Raw genomic sequence first — 14,641 nt, 5'->3', positions numbered from 1 at the left:
AAAAAAGAATTAATAGTTCTAAGTATTTACATTCCAATAAAAACTCTCTCAATGGGTGAGGACGTCTTGAGAAACTCACAATCTCATATGGAATAAGACTACTTTTTGGTGGAATAAGTAAGGGGAAGAATTCAGAGACCTCCTTAAATAATAAGAATGCTTAAAATTTTTTTTATGAAAATTAAAGTGTCAAATACCTCTCTGTGATATAAAATAAAGTTAAAAAAACTCCTTCCCTATAAAAATTGGGCCACACGCGCTTTGACTGTAGATTTGTTATGAAAATGCCTATTTTTTAACATTTTTGTCCTTCTCTCCCATCTAATATATAACATTATATATATTTATTAATAATAAAATATTATTTTATATAATAATTATTTATATAATAAAATATTATTTTAATTAAATTTAATTAAAGATTAATTTATATGTTAAAAAGAAAAAGCAGCGGTGTCGGTGATGGTCGTCGCCCATCTCCAGCGAGGGCGATTGCGTCGCCTAAACAGGCGGTGAGGGGTGGGGAGTGGGGTGGAGGGGGTGTGTCAAAGTGGGAGGGGGTGGGGGTTATAATTATTATTATAAAAAAATTTTATAAATTATGATTATATATATTATTAATATATTTTAATAGATACAAATTATATATATTATAAATTAAAATAATTATATATTAATAGGCCTAATTTGGTCGGTTGATTATAAGGAGTATTTTGGTCATTGTTTCTAAAAATTATGCTCAAATTGACGAGGGGGCGGTGTGATTATTTATTAAAAATATAGGGGTGATTTTTTATATTAAAAATTTTATAGGGGATTTTTTTATATATATATCAAGGGGGTCAAAATGATTTAAACTAATAATTAAGTGAAATTTCTCCAATCTTGACATGAAAAACTCCATCTCCTAGTATTCATTGTCCTAAATCTCGCAAATGGTCCTCATATATTTAATTTAAATTCGACTCCCCCCAAAAAAAAGAATTAACAAAACTATATTACTTATCATAACTGAAAAGAAAGAACGGAAAAAATATAGTACAAAGTTATCTTAAGAAAGTATCGGTTACAATGAAGATTCTAACAAAGGCAAGACTACTAATCTTATACTGTCAGTTAAAAAGCAAAAGAAACCCCTTTGAGGTGCGCAATCTCAGGCTTGAATCGCCACGGGTTGTGCCCTCACCCACTCGAATGTGAGTTCTTTGTGATAGCGCAACCCATTTGAGGCGAATGGCAAGTGAAACTTGCAGTTGATGCTCCTCATAATTTTTATAGTTTTGGCATCTGATCCCTGTTGCTCAACTACCTCGCGTTCTCGAAATGGTTTTCAGACCTGAGAAAAGAGCAAATCATTAGGCTTGAGAGGTTTACAATTAAAACCCTCTAATGTTTAAGTTAGTGAAAGGGTTTGAGATAGAATCCCAATGTATTTAATGTAGATTTTAGTGTAATAAATATCTTACCATAAATGAACTGTACATGATGCATTTATAATGCTGGAATAGATCCCCTTGCCTATCTGAAGGTGTTCACTTGCATTGTGCCACGTATTGTGATCTTACTTTGTAGGATATCAGGCAAATCAACGGCCCTCAGTAATGGATCCTTTGAGTCGAATCGCAGATCGGACCCGATCTCGATTGAAAGTGTGTGGATCTTCTGCCTGACCATGTAGTAAATGCCCATTTTAAGGGCATTTGTCTGATTTCATTGATAATTTCCTTAATCCCCATCGACATCCACAAGCTTGCAGCTTAGCATGTACTTTCTAGTCGATGCGGTGAAGTTTAGCTCAAATTTGTGTACTCCTAACGTAACAACCCAATGTATCCAGTAACAAACTAGGCATACATCACCAGCTACATCACCATACAATTAAAATAATAGAAGAAAATTTTGTTAACCATGTGCGTATATGGTATATTATTATAGGCTACATGGATTAATTTACTCTTTAAATTTTCCTTTTTTTTTTTTTGACTAGCTCAGAGAATTACAGTAATTTGTTACTGGATACATAGGGTTGTACTTTAGGAATAAGCAACATTCTCCTACTGTAATTTTTAAATCAAAATAAAAATTATGGTCAAGACTAATATCATGGTAACATATAAATATGTTTACAAATAATTAAAAAAATGCTTAAGAAAAAAAATCAAGTCAATTGACATTTAAAATTTACAACACCAGCCCCTAAAAATTGAGATATAGAATAATAACATTCGATCATAGATAATTAAGACTTCCTTATTCTTTTTTCAAACAAAAAAAAGTTACCATCAAAATCTATAGTTGCATAAAAAAATTTATAACAATAATTTTACCATCAAGAAGAGAGATAGGCGTCTGATTTGGTGCAATTCTATTCCATCTTGGACCTTAAGTTACCCATTATATTAACAATTAATTTATTTTGATTAATCAACATAGAATTGTCCTCCTTTATCCTTAAGATTAATCAAGAAATTATTTGGGGGTATGAAAAAATACCAAGAAAAATAAAAATAAAATCCAAAAATTTTTCAAAAAAATCAAATATTGTCATCATTTATGAAGCACTCAAATTTTGTCGACCATCAAGAAAAACTTAAAATAAAAAAGAGATAAGATGAACAATATTAATATAGAATAACAGAGCAAGAAAGAAATATAAGTGAGCAAGATGATGAAAAAGAGATCAAAGAAGAATTGCACGAGAAAAGAGTGAGGCAACATTAGGGGTTTTATAGTAGAAATTTTGTTTGGTAGATGGTGTGTAAGAATTCAAAATGATAATTTCTCCAAGATTTCGATTATCTTTGAAGGAAACTACGCAATGAATATAAATGAAAAATATCAACACGTTTCAATATAGAAAATCTCAACATAAACTCTAATGATTCGAAGCAAAATACAGAAATATCAACACATTTTAATGTAAAAAATCTCAACGTAAAATCTAATGATTCAATACAAAATACACTGCATAAAATATTAAATACAAAAGCATATCCACACCGAATACAAGTACTCATGACAATCTCTATAAAATATTTAGATACACAAAATATAGACATGTTCTAATTAAAATACCATTATACTAGTCAAAAATTTTAACTTTTTCAATTGTACAATAAACATAACAATTTCTTAAGAATTGTACAATAAAGATTTGGTAAAAACATAAGAAGGTTGATGTTTGGTTGGAATGTGTTTAAGTGCAAAGAATCCTTCTTTGTACTTATCTCGTACTAAATGGCAATCTATTTCAAGGTATTTTGTTCTCTCATAGAAGACAAGACTAGCTACAATGTAAAGGGCTGCTTGGTTGTCGCAAAAGAATGGAATTGGAGTAAGTACTGTAATCTGTAAGTCTGCAAGACGGTTGTATATCCATATAAGCTCACAAGTAGTTGATCCCATACTTCGATATTCTGCTTCAGCACTAGAGCGAGCCACGGTGGTCTGATTCTTCGTCTTCCATGATATCAAACTTTGTCCAAGGAACACACAATAATCTCTCAAGGACCTTCTAGTGTCCTTGCATGTAGCCCATTCTGCATGAAAAAATGCAGTGATATTGAAATATGCTTCTAAAGGAAAATACAATCCTCTGTTCATAGTCTCTTTAAGGATCTCACAAGAAAAAGTGTTGTGTTCCAATGTGCCTTGCAAGAGTGTTGCATGAACTGGCTAAGTTGTTGAGTGCTATAGCAAATATAAGGCCTAGTGAACCCTAAGTACAATAGTCTGCCAGAAGCCTTCTATAGGATTCAGGATTTGACATTTGTTCTTCTTCAAAAACTGTGAGTTTAAAACCTATTGGCAGAGGGGTTGAAGTGGCTTTAGCCTGCATAAATCCTGCATTTGTCATAATTTTTCTTATATATTTTGTTTGAGTGATTGTAATTCCTTGATTAGACCTTGCAATTTCCTGACCAAGGAAAAACCTTGCTGATACAAGGTCTGTAATAGTGAAAAGCTTGTCTAGGTATTGCTTAATTTATGTAAGTACTTGCTTTGATGGACCTACAATTAAGACATCATCCACATATACAAGAAAACAAAAAAATCCTGTAGGTGTTAGGTTAGTAAATAAACAATGATCATGTTTTGACTGAATGAAGCCAAATTTTTCCAATTTTGTTATAAATTCTAAGTTCCATTGTATTGAGGCTTGTTTTAAGCCATAAAGACATCTTTTTAGTTTGCAAACATGCCCTTCAGGGACATTGTATCCTTCAGGTGACTTCATATATATTTCTTCATCTAAGGTTCCATGCAAGAATGTATTATTTATATCTAATTAGTGTAAATGCCATTTTAATTTAGCAGCAACAACGATAAGAACTCTCACTGGTACAGCCTTGGCCACAGGTGAGAAACTATCTATATAATATATACATTCTATTTGGTTATAACCCTTAGCCACTAATCTAGTTTTATATCTTTCAATGGATCCATCTGGTTTGACCTTGATCGTAAAAATCCATTTGCTGCCTATAGTTCTTTTGTTGTGAGGAAGTTTAGTTATTTTCCATGTTTCATTTCCTTCAAGTGCCTTAAGTTCTACAACCATTGCATCTCTCCATTCTCTTTTGTTGGCTGCTTGAGCATAAGTTCTAGGCTCTTGTGGAAGCTGGGAAGCTGTGAGTAAGCAAGTATGCATTGAGTGGCTATGGATGATTGTAGGCAAGTCTGAAGAATTAAGGCTGCTAGAACATATAAAGTCTTGAAATTTTATTGGTCTAACCTTTAATCTGGAAGATCTTCTTAGTGTTTCATTAGGTCTATGATTTACATCTTCATTTCCTTCTTTAAGTGAAATGTCTGTAGAATCCCTATTTTCATTGTTCTGATTAGTTTCTTAGGCATGCTCAAAGTTACCAGTTTCCTTCTAGTCTAGATCATCAAGCATTTGAGGTATGGGACAAGTGACAGGATCAGGCTGTTGTCCCATATAAGGAAAAACATCCTCTTTAAATGTTACATCTCTAGAGATTAAACTAATCCTTCTATTCAAGTAATATAGTTGGTTTGGAGCATATCCTAAGAATATAAACTTATGTGCTCTAAGATCAAATGGATTTATGGGGTAGTACATTTGTTGCAAAACACAAACACCTAAAAGTTTTGAAATGATTGTAATTCACTGGTTTATTATAGAATACTTCATATGGTGTTTTCCATTCTAAAACATGTGAAGGTATCCTATTAACTATATAGGTTGCTGCAAGAATTGCATCTGTCCAAAACATTTTAGGCACATTAGATTGAAACATGTTGAAATTCAAGAAAGAACTATCAAGAAAATTTATCAGGGAACAACTGAATTCACTGAAAAATTTGAGAGAGTTGCAGCGTGGGTTTCTGTTCTGTATATATTATAACAGAGGAGGGGGAAAGCTTTTAATACATAGAAGGCCAACTAACTTAACTAACTGATAAAGTGCCTAATCACTTAAACGTATAGTACAAAGCGTGTTTTAATAAACACGATTTCTATCTCTGTAAAGACTAGACTAATGCTCAGTAAAGTCAACTGCTACTGTTCATCTTTTTCCTTTGTCTGCGACTGTTGTTGCTGTTGTACAGAATCCATGGATACTGATCCTTGAATTTTATTACCCCCTCGCAAGTTAAACTTGGGTTGAGGGTAACCAAGGATAACGTGGAACGTAAATGAAGAAATGAACTGCAGGAGAGTGGTTTAGTGAATATATCTGCAACTTGTTGTTTGGAAACCAAGTATGTTGGTTAAATAAGTCCTGCTTTAAATTTATTCCTCACCACACGATAGTCAATTTCGAGGTGCTTTGTTCTTTCATGGAAGAGGGGATTCGCTGTTATATGTTATGCTGCCTTATTGTCACAATAGAAGGGAATTTGTGTCCTAACTTTGATTCCCGAATTCTTCAACAGATAAACTAACCAGGTAACCTCACAAGTAGTTGTGGCCATACTTCTATATTCAGCTTCGGCTGACGACCTTGCCACTATTGTCTGCTTCTTGATCTTCCAAGATACAGGCGTTTCTCCCACAAATATGCAAAATCCAGTCAAGGATTTCCATGTTAATTGGCACGTTCCCCAATCTGCATCACAAAAAACTCAAAGTGAGAAATCTATTTTTGCAGAGAAAAACAAACCTGAAGTTATGCTGCCTTTTAGGTATCTGACAACATGGATAGCAGCATTCCAATGTCCCTCACATGGTTGCTGTAGATGTTGACTTAATTGCTGCACTGCATAACATAAGTCAGGTCTTGTAAATGCTAAATGCAATAACCTTCCAACAAGCCTCCTATATCTTGAAGGATCAGTGAGTGCAGCCCTGTTTCTTTAGTGAGTTTCAAGCTTGGAGGTAGTGGGGTAGTGGCATGCTTGCCATTACCAAGTCCAACATCTTTTATAATGTCTTGAGCATACTTATGTTGAGTAACAACCAATCCTTCTTCAGAACGAGCCATTTCAAGGCCTAGAAAGTACTTAGCATTGCCCAAATGTTTGACAGAAAAATGTTTGTCCAAATAATTCTTAACATTCATTATGGAATTTTTGGAAGTAGATGTGACAAGTATATCATCAACATATACAAGTAGAGCTACTAAATTCATACCTGATCCCTTCACAAATAAGCAGTGATCATGGCTGCATTGTACAAAACCAAATTCACTAATCTTATTTGTGAATTCCTCATTCCACTTCCTAGAAGCTTGTTTTAATCCATACAATGATATTTCCAATTTGCATACCTTACCTTTTGGAATATCATAGCCTTGTGGACCTTCCTTGTAAATATCCTCATCGAGAGTGCCATGCAAGAATGCATTAGTAACACCAAGGTGGTTACAGGCCATCCTTTTCCCACAGCCATAGCCAAGAAGAGTCTCACAGTGACTACTTTGGCTACAGGAGCAAAGCAATCATTGTGTCTTCCCCCTCAATTTGGCTACAACCCTTTGCCACCAACCATGGTTTATATCTTTCTACAGTGCCATTAGGATTAAGTTAAATCTTATATAGCCATTTGCATCCAATGGCTTTCTTATTAGCGGGCAAATCAGCAATCTTCCAATTTCTGTTTCTTTCTAAAGCATTGTGTTCTTCTTGCATAGCTTTTCTCCATTCTGCTTTATCTTGAGCTTCCTTGAAGTCTTTGGATTCCTGCAAGTTAGAGAGACTTTCCACAAAGCAAGAATGTGCATGTGACATATGAAAGTTAACATGAGTGTCAATGTTATAGCATTCATAATCTCTCATCCAGATGGGCTTATTAGTAATTCTGCTAGATCTCCTAGGTTGTTCAGTGTTTTCCTCATGCACTTGATCAGTTTCTGTGGGAGTCTATGTAGGTTCATTACTATCTTTAACATCATTACACTCATCCACAGCAGGAAGTGGGCAAATTATATCACCTTCATCATCTTTAGAATCTGAAAAGGGAAATGAATTTTCATAAAAGACTGTATCCCTAGTTATATGTATGTTGCCTGTTCCTAGTTCCACGACTCTGTATCCTTTGACACCATGTACATATCCTACGAACACACATTTCAATGCCCTTTGTTCAAATTTCCCTTTAAAAGGTGCAGTGTTGGTGATAAAACAAAGGCAGCCAAACACTTTAATGTGTTCATATGTAGGTTTTGTCTTGTATAGGAGTTCATAAGGGGTTTTCCATTTTAACCTTTGACTAGGCAATCTGTTTACAAGATAAGTAGCCATCAATGAGGCTTCAGTCCAAAATTTGGAGGGCATATTAGCTTGAAACATTAGAGACCTGGCAATTTGTAGAAGATGATGATGTTTCCTCTCAACAACTCCATTTTGTTGAGGGATATAAACGCAGGTTCTTTGATGTATTATGCCTTTATTTTGAAAGAAGTTTTGGCATTCTTTATTGACAAACTCAGTTCCATTATCAGTTCTGATTTGTTATATTTGAACATCAAATTATTTCAGCACCATGTTGTAAAACAGTTCCAATTTTGATTGTCTTTGTGTGTGCTACATTACATAGGTCCATGTACTCCTACTAAAGTCATCTACAATAGTAAGCATATACTCATAATTGTTGATGGAATATTTTCTGTAGGGTCCCCATACATCTACATGGATGAGTTCAAAAACAAATATAGTATTGGAATCACTCAACGAAAAAGGCATTCTGTATTGTTTTGCCAAAGGGAAAATCTCACATTTCATTTGTTCAGTAGTACTATTGCTACAAATTTTCATGTGCTTCATAACATCTAGGCTTGTGTGACCTAGTCTATTGTGCCACAAAGTTTTGTTGCCTTCAGCTCTACATTTATTCACATAATAGGCATCAGTACGTAGATTTTCTTCAAGGTTCAGTCTAAGTGCTTGTGGTTCTCTTTCTAACACATAGATTCTTCTTTGTTGCCTACCTACAACAATCACCTTCTTTGTCCGAGGGTCCTACACAACACAAGTTTTGTCTGTGAATTGAACACTAAGATTATCATCTTTACATAGTCTACTAACAGAGAGCAAATTATGCTTAAATGCAGGTACATACAAAACATTCTTTAATATGATATTTCTTGTAATATGAACATCACCTATTATCTTGACCATTTGGTTAGTTCCATCAGGGAGTCTAACAGGTATTTTATTGTCAAGTTTATGAGGATTCATTAAAAATTTCATTAAAGCACACATGTGGGCTGAAGCTCCACTGTCAATAACCCATACCTTTGTAAAGTTAGAGTTATTACCTTATCCTTCAAAGTGTGAGAAATTGGAGCTTATTTGACTGTTGTTTTGATCCTGAATGATTCTGAGCCTTTCTTGTCTAATGATTTCTATGATTTTTGCATCTGAATCATTATCCAAAGCTGTCTGTAGGCTGTTGACTTGATGATGAATTTTGGAATTTGAAGTTCTTGGATTCATTGGTCTTCCAGCAGCTTTTCTTTGATCTAACATGTTCTTATACCACTCAGGATATCCCACTAATTCAAAACACCCTTCCTTTAGATGTGCCTTCTTTTTGCAATGATCACATTGCATTTGTCTTTTATCAACTGTTGTTCCTATCTTGTAATTGGTCTTCACGTTTTCCTGTTTTCTTGTCTCTGGTAACTACACAGCCATAGCACCTTCCCTTTCTACATCAGCAATTCCAGAATTGACTTGACTTTGTTTTTCAACTGTGCGAACCATGGAATAAACCTTTGCAGCTGTAAGTAGAGGATCCATGAGCAATATCTGGTTCTTGACATGATCATATATGTCACTAAGCCCCATAAGGAACTGGATTAATTGGTATGATGTTGATTTTTCAGACATCTTATGGCTTGCCCCACACGAACACACAGGTAAGGGATCTAAAGACCCCAACTCATCCCAGAGTTTCTTGAGCTTTGTAAAATACACTGCCACAATTGAGCTATTCTGAGAAATGGAGGCGGTTTCTCTTTGAATTTTGTAGAGAAGAGGGCCATTGCTCTGACCAAACAGCATCTCAAGATCCACCCACAAGTCCCTGGCTGATGCACTTTGTGCATTTTTTCTCTGATTCTCTTTTAAAAAAGAGGTTGTAGAGATTCCGAATTTGGTATGGTGTAAACAAATTAGAGGATTGCTACATTGGAGCCTCAAGTGAAGGATATTCCAAGCGACCGTGAAAAATGAAAGGTAACATTTTTTTCACCCTTGTGACTTTCGGTTTTGATGCTTTTACATTAGCCCCATGTATGTTTTTATTTTAGAATATTGAATGCTCGTGTACTCCAAGGGTACACCCCTTGCATTCGTTTAATTCTCGCGTATATTTTTCGTTATTGTGCGTTATATTTTATTGCTTCCGCTAGCGCATTCCCGGGTTGTACCATGCGATCCTTCAGCACGCACGGCCAGGCGTGCGCGCAGGCAGGGAAGCTAGCGTGTAGCCTGGACCGCACAGGCAAGCTGTGATTCCAAGTACGACGGAAGCTCACACTGCAAGGCCGACGGTCGACGGTTGGGCCGTTTCACTGTTTTTTGAAAATTTAATTTTTTGGAATTTTTTTTCATTATTAATTGTGCTAATTTAATTTATTTTGGATAAAATTTAATTTTTTGAAAAAATGATTGCATAATTAATTGGATTTATTATGTGCATTGGATGCACATAGTTTTTATCATCCTTTAATTGCAAATTGCGAACTTGTATTTCCTTTGTATAGTTTATTTTGTGAAATTGGATATCATGGATTGCAATATTATGTGGGATGTATATTATGAAATGTATGGATGGAGGATCACGAACTCCACGAACTCTTGTATGTTTATGTTTATGGTTGGAATGCTATCTTCTCTCTCCGTCTCGTTTTTAGCCTTGGAATAATAAGGTTTGCTATCTCCCTCCTTTTGTACTCACCCTGACTTCTGATCAGGGTTTCTTTTTAAATGTAATGAGAGTAGTATAGGAATTTTGGTTTGGTTTTTTACTTTAAAGCAAGCCCATGGATAAGAAGGTCCACGGAGGAGGAGGCCCTTGGAGAAGTTAGGGCCCAAATATTTGATATTTTTGCATGCAAACAATAAAGTGTTAGGGCCCAAAATGGACTTGGATTAAAATGGTTTGATCTGTCCAAAGGTCTCCATCCACAATAATGTGGTAGGAAGCTGCCACTACCCAAGTGTGGTCTCACGAGTCGTGGCATATTTGGACTAGAGGCAAGCTGCACCATTATTGTGAAAAGAAACACGCTCACTATTTTCTTATATCAGGAGTCGTGGGGGGCGACAGTTGAGGTGAGACTTGGTTGATGGAATGAGCCCAACACTAATTAAATATTAAGCCCGTAATGGACTTGGATCTAAATGGCATTTCGATCTGTCCAGGCCTTCCATCCATAAAAGTATCATGAGGATGCTACCGCTATCCAAATGTGGTCTCCAGAGTCGTGGAACGTTTGGAATAGAAGGAAAGTTCTATAATTGTTATGAACAAAGGAATCACTAATTGTTTTTTTGTCGCACAAGTCGTGGGGGGCGAAAATTGAGGTGTGATTTGGTTGATTGGTTGGGCTTAACACCAAGTTACATGATTCGGTTGGAGTCGTCGAGATCATATGAAGAAGTGAGGAAAAATATCTTGGGAATGTCATGGGATGAGAATGGCATCAATTGCCTCCCACGAGGCCTTTTCCATGTGAATCATAAAAGTGGGGCATGGTAAATTATTCTTTTAGATTTCAAGCCCACTAGGAAAGGATTTATCAAAACCCCACTTGAGAGTGGTGGGATTTTGTGAAGTAGGAGGGGTTAATGACTAAAAGACCAAGTCTTCACTCAAACTCAATATTACTATGATCTACTTATTGTTTCTGCTCAATGTTTAGAATGCATGTTTTAGATCTGTTTTTCAGTTTTATTTTTGAGATTTATTTGATGGAACACCATCAATTAATTTAGCTGGAAAAATCGAAGGATTGCCCTCGATTTTCGAACCTAGCTTATGTCATGAAAAAGCCACTTATCGAACTTGCAAAAGGAGTCCTTACTTAAAGAACGTTTGGCGTTTAGGATTAATAGATAAGGACAATCGCAAGGTCCGCACGTCATACATGCTACTATCATCCACGAGCGATATGACAGGCTCGACGTTATTGGCTCAATAATGCTCCACATAAATCAAATTTATGAGGCACCGAACCGGCATATTGGATATACCGCGACAGAACCAGTTCTTGAAGCCAAGATGACTTAAGGTCGTCTGTACACAAATATTGGGTTAAGATGCAATCCCTTATGGAGAAGCTCTAAGCCCTCAATGTTGATCTTAAAATGAGATGTACATTTACGTAATCCTTCAGATCTCTTCATCCCTTCCGTCAATATATTTATCATGAACTCTAAATGGGCTTAAGAAAATCATTCATGAGACGATAAAAATGGTTAGACCAATACGAGGCAACGATTGAAAAATCTGCGCTGTCAGTATTGAATTTGAAGGCTTCGACCTCAAGAGCGAAAAGCAAGCATGCCAAACGCCGAATGAGAAAGAAAGATGAAGCAAAGTCAGCCGCTGCAAGCTTTTTTAGTGGACTTGTGGCCACGATGGGCAAGGGTAAAAGGAAAAATGGAATAATAGTTTGATAGTCAAAATTCACGTATTATGCTTGCATAAATTGCCAAAGGGAATTAATTTAAAATTAATTCGAGAAAAATAAATTAATTTAATTAGATTAAATTAATTTAAGGAGAATATAAAAATGATTGGATCATTTATTTAATAATGCATTTGATGGATGGCTCAAGAATTAATTAATTGGATTAATTAATTTTAGGCTTAACACCTTTAAAATTAATTAGATTATTTTGTTTTTGATAAACACCGAATGCCCGAGAATCTCAAAGGGAACACCCCTTTAAACTGTTTTACTTATTTTTTTATTTCACACTTCCACCACGTTTTCAGGCCATATCGATTAGCATAATTAGGAGAACAAAACCTTTGGAAAATTAGGAGAATTAGACTTGAAGTGGAGAACAAAACTGGTTGAAAAATTAAATCCTTCGGTTAGATCGAGGTAGTGTATATTTAGTGGGAGTTCTTGAAAAATCTGACCAGAATGGAATTCTCACTCATTGGAGTTCTTCCTCAGATAGCAACAATTGAACGATGTCTCTCATAAAGGAGGGATCGAACCTTGTTGGACTTGGTTCGATTGATCTTTCACTAACGTGAGGAGTATCTCCTTGAGGAATCAAGTGAAGAAACACCTCAGTCAAATGTAGCAAATATCGTTTATAATCGGATTCTTCCACTAACTCACTATATTTCAGCCTCCTGAGGGATGACTAGAATACCTTAGTTACCTAATAGGTACTGGTTTCTGAGTTTGACTAGTCAATTGGATTATGATCCGAAGACATAAGGAGAAGCGATGTAGGACATTGGGTTGGATGAATGGCTTGGAGCCATGAGATTCGACAAGGAGTACAAACTAAGTTTGAAACTTCCTGTATCTAGAATATTCGTGTAGATAAGGTCATGAAGGGTATGACTCAGGTGGAGAATAAGTTAGAAGTGGGAGCTTAGTTGTGCTCCTAGTGTTTTAGGTATGAACGTCTTACTCATTCGGAATGATGTGAAGATGTTGGGAGACACTGAAGCACAAACATTATTCAAATAATTCTCCATGAAGGAATTGGATTCCTTTCCTTATCCTAGGGTTAAGCCATCCAAGACTCAGTCTTCGAGGATTGATGAGGAGCTTAGAAAGATGTTTGACATCCTTTATGTCTTTTGCTGTTCACAACATGGGTATGTGGTTTGATGCACTAGGCCGAATGTTGTGTGTGCTTTGACCACAACCATGGATATCGGGAGTCTATCGATAAGGCACTGCATAGGAGTCAAGATTACTCTTTAGTACCTCAATAAGGATTAAAGAAATGTTCTTCATGCAAGTCAATAGAGGGTTGATTTTGGAAGGTATGGCAACACTAGTTTCCAGTTATATGTGACTGGTCGGCTAGTCTCAATTTGAGTGTACATTCAAACTTAATGGTGATGTGGTGGCTTGGAATGGTTTCAAGCGGGATGCCACAATGGTTTACACCATAGAAGTCAAATGTATAGTGACTTTAAAAGTTGCTCAAGAAGTTTTTTGAATGAAAATCCACATCTAATGGTTGAGTGAGCCTAGCACGGCCAAGCCAGTAGTTAACTGGAGGATAACAACTCGGTAATGGCACAAGGAAAGGGCCGAGATCTCATCAAAGATTCAAAGATTATTCTTAGACGCCACCATCAGTTTGGAACAATGGTAGGAAGAGGTGATGTGCAGTTGGACCGCGTCATTTCGGCAGAAAATATGGTGGACCCATGAGATCGAGCAAGTATCGTAGATTGCTCACTCAGATAGGTTTGAGGGATATGGGCGATTGGCTTTAGGTCAAATGGGAGATTGTTATAAATGGTGACCAGAAAGCCAATTGTTGGCGATTTTGGGAACCATGAATATGATATTATCTTGATGAATATAATAAGCATTCATCTACGGCACCATATGTTTGTTGTGCTTAGTATTTACATTGAACGGTGTCTTAACGTTACAAAAAATACCCATAGACCAATTGAATAACCCATGTGGTTGGGTTGCGCATTGGATGGTAGCTATGAGACCAACTTTTGCAGGTTGGTCTGAAAAGTTCCAAGTCAAGGACTTCAAGACTGGGCATCGAGAGTCCTATAGAGTATTGCATTCATTGGATGAGTGTCGTATTTCATCAGCGTAAAAAATCGGACGTCTATGCAATTTTAGTGAATTAATTGACAAGGTGGTTAACTGATTGAACTGACTCGTGGGAATCGTCATATGAAAGTCTTGGAGGCTTAATCGGTATGACTTGAATTCCAGGCTCCGATAGTACAGGATTACTCCTTAGACTTGAGGAATCATTATGATGGCTGTATCTTGGATCTGGCGAGAGATGATTGTATCTTCGATGTGGTCGTTATAAGTCTTGTCAAGTGTAGCCTGAGTATGTAGTGAGGATGGTGGAATTTAAGATAGAATTCGTCCCCTATCAGTATATGATGGATATATCTCCTATATGCTTTGAGATGATTTAGACTCTCTAAGTTTATGGTTATAGCGATTGGTCGAATAGGAAATGGTTTTCTTTATCGATC

General features: G+C 36.0%; 1 protein-coding gene across 1 annotated transcript; it reads right to left on the bottom strand.

Moving 5' to 3' along the window:
• Positions 1 to 9,093: 9,093 nt before the first annotated feature.
• Positions 9,094 to 9,474, bottom strand: LOC148788275 (uncharacterized). Its single transcript, XM_088879659.1, has one exon. It carries the CDS (start codon positions 9,472 to 9,474, stop codon positions 9,094 to 9,096), a length of 381 nt encoding a protein of 126 aa, XP_088735785.1.
• Positions 9,475 to 14,641: the final 5,167 nt, after the last annotated feature.

Source organism: Sesamum indicum, linkage group LG4, assembly GCF_026168435.1.
Source record: "Sesamum indicum cultivar Baizhima isolate 11 linkage group LG4, ASM2616843v1, whole genome shotgun sequence".
In the NCBI taxonomy this organism is placed as follows: Eukaryota; Viridiplantae; Streptophyta; class Magnoliopsida; order Lamiales; family Pedaliaceae; genus Sesamum; species Sesamum indicum.
Note: the sequence above shows the minus strand (reverse complement) of the source record. Positions and strands in the feature narration are given on the sequence as shown.

Excerpts from the sequence above, each read along its gene's own strand:
- LOC148788275 (XM_088879659.1), bottom strand. The coding sequence starts at position 9,474 with ATGCTGTTTGGTCAGAGCAATGGCCCTCTTCTCTACAAAATTCAAAGA.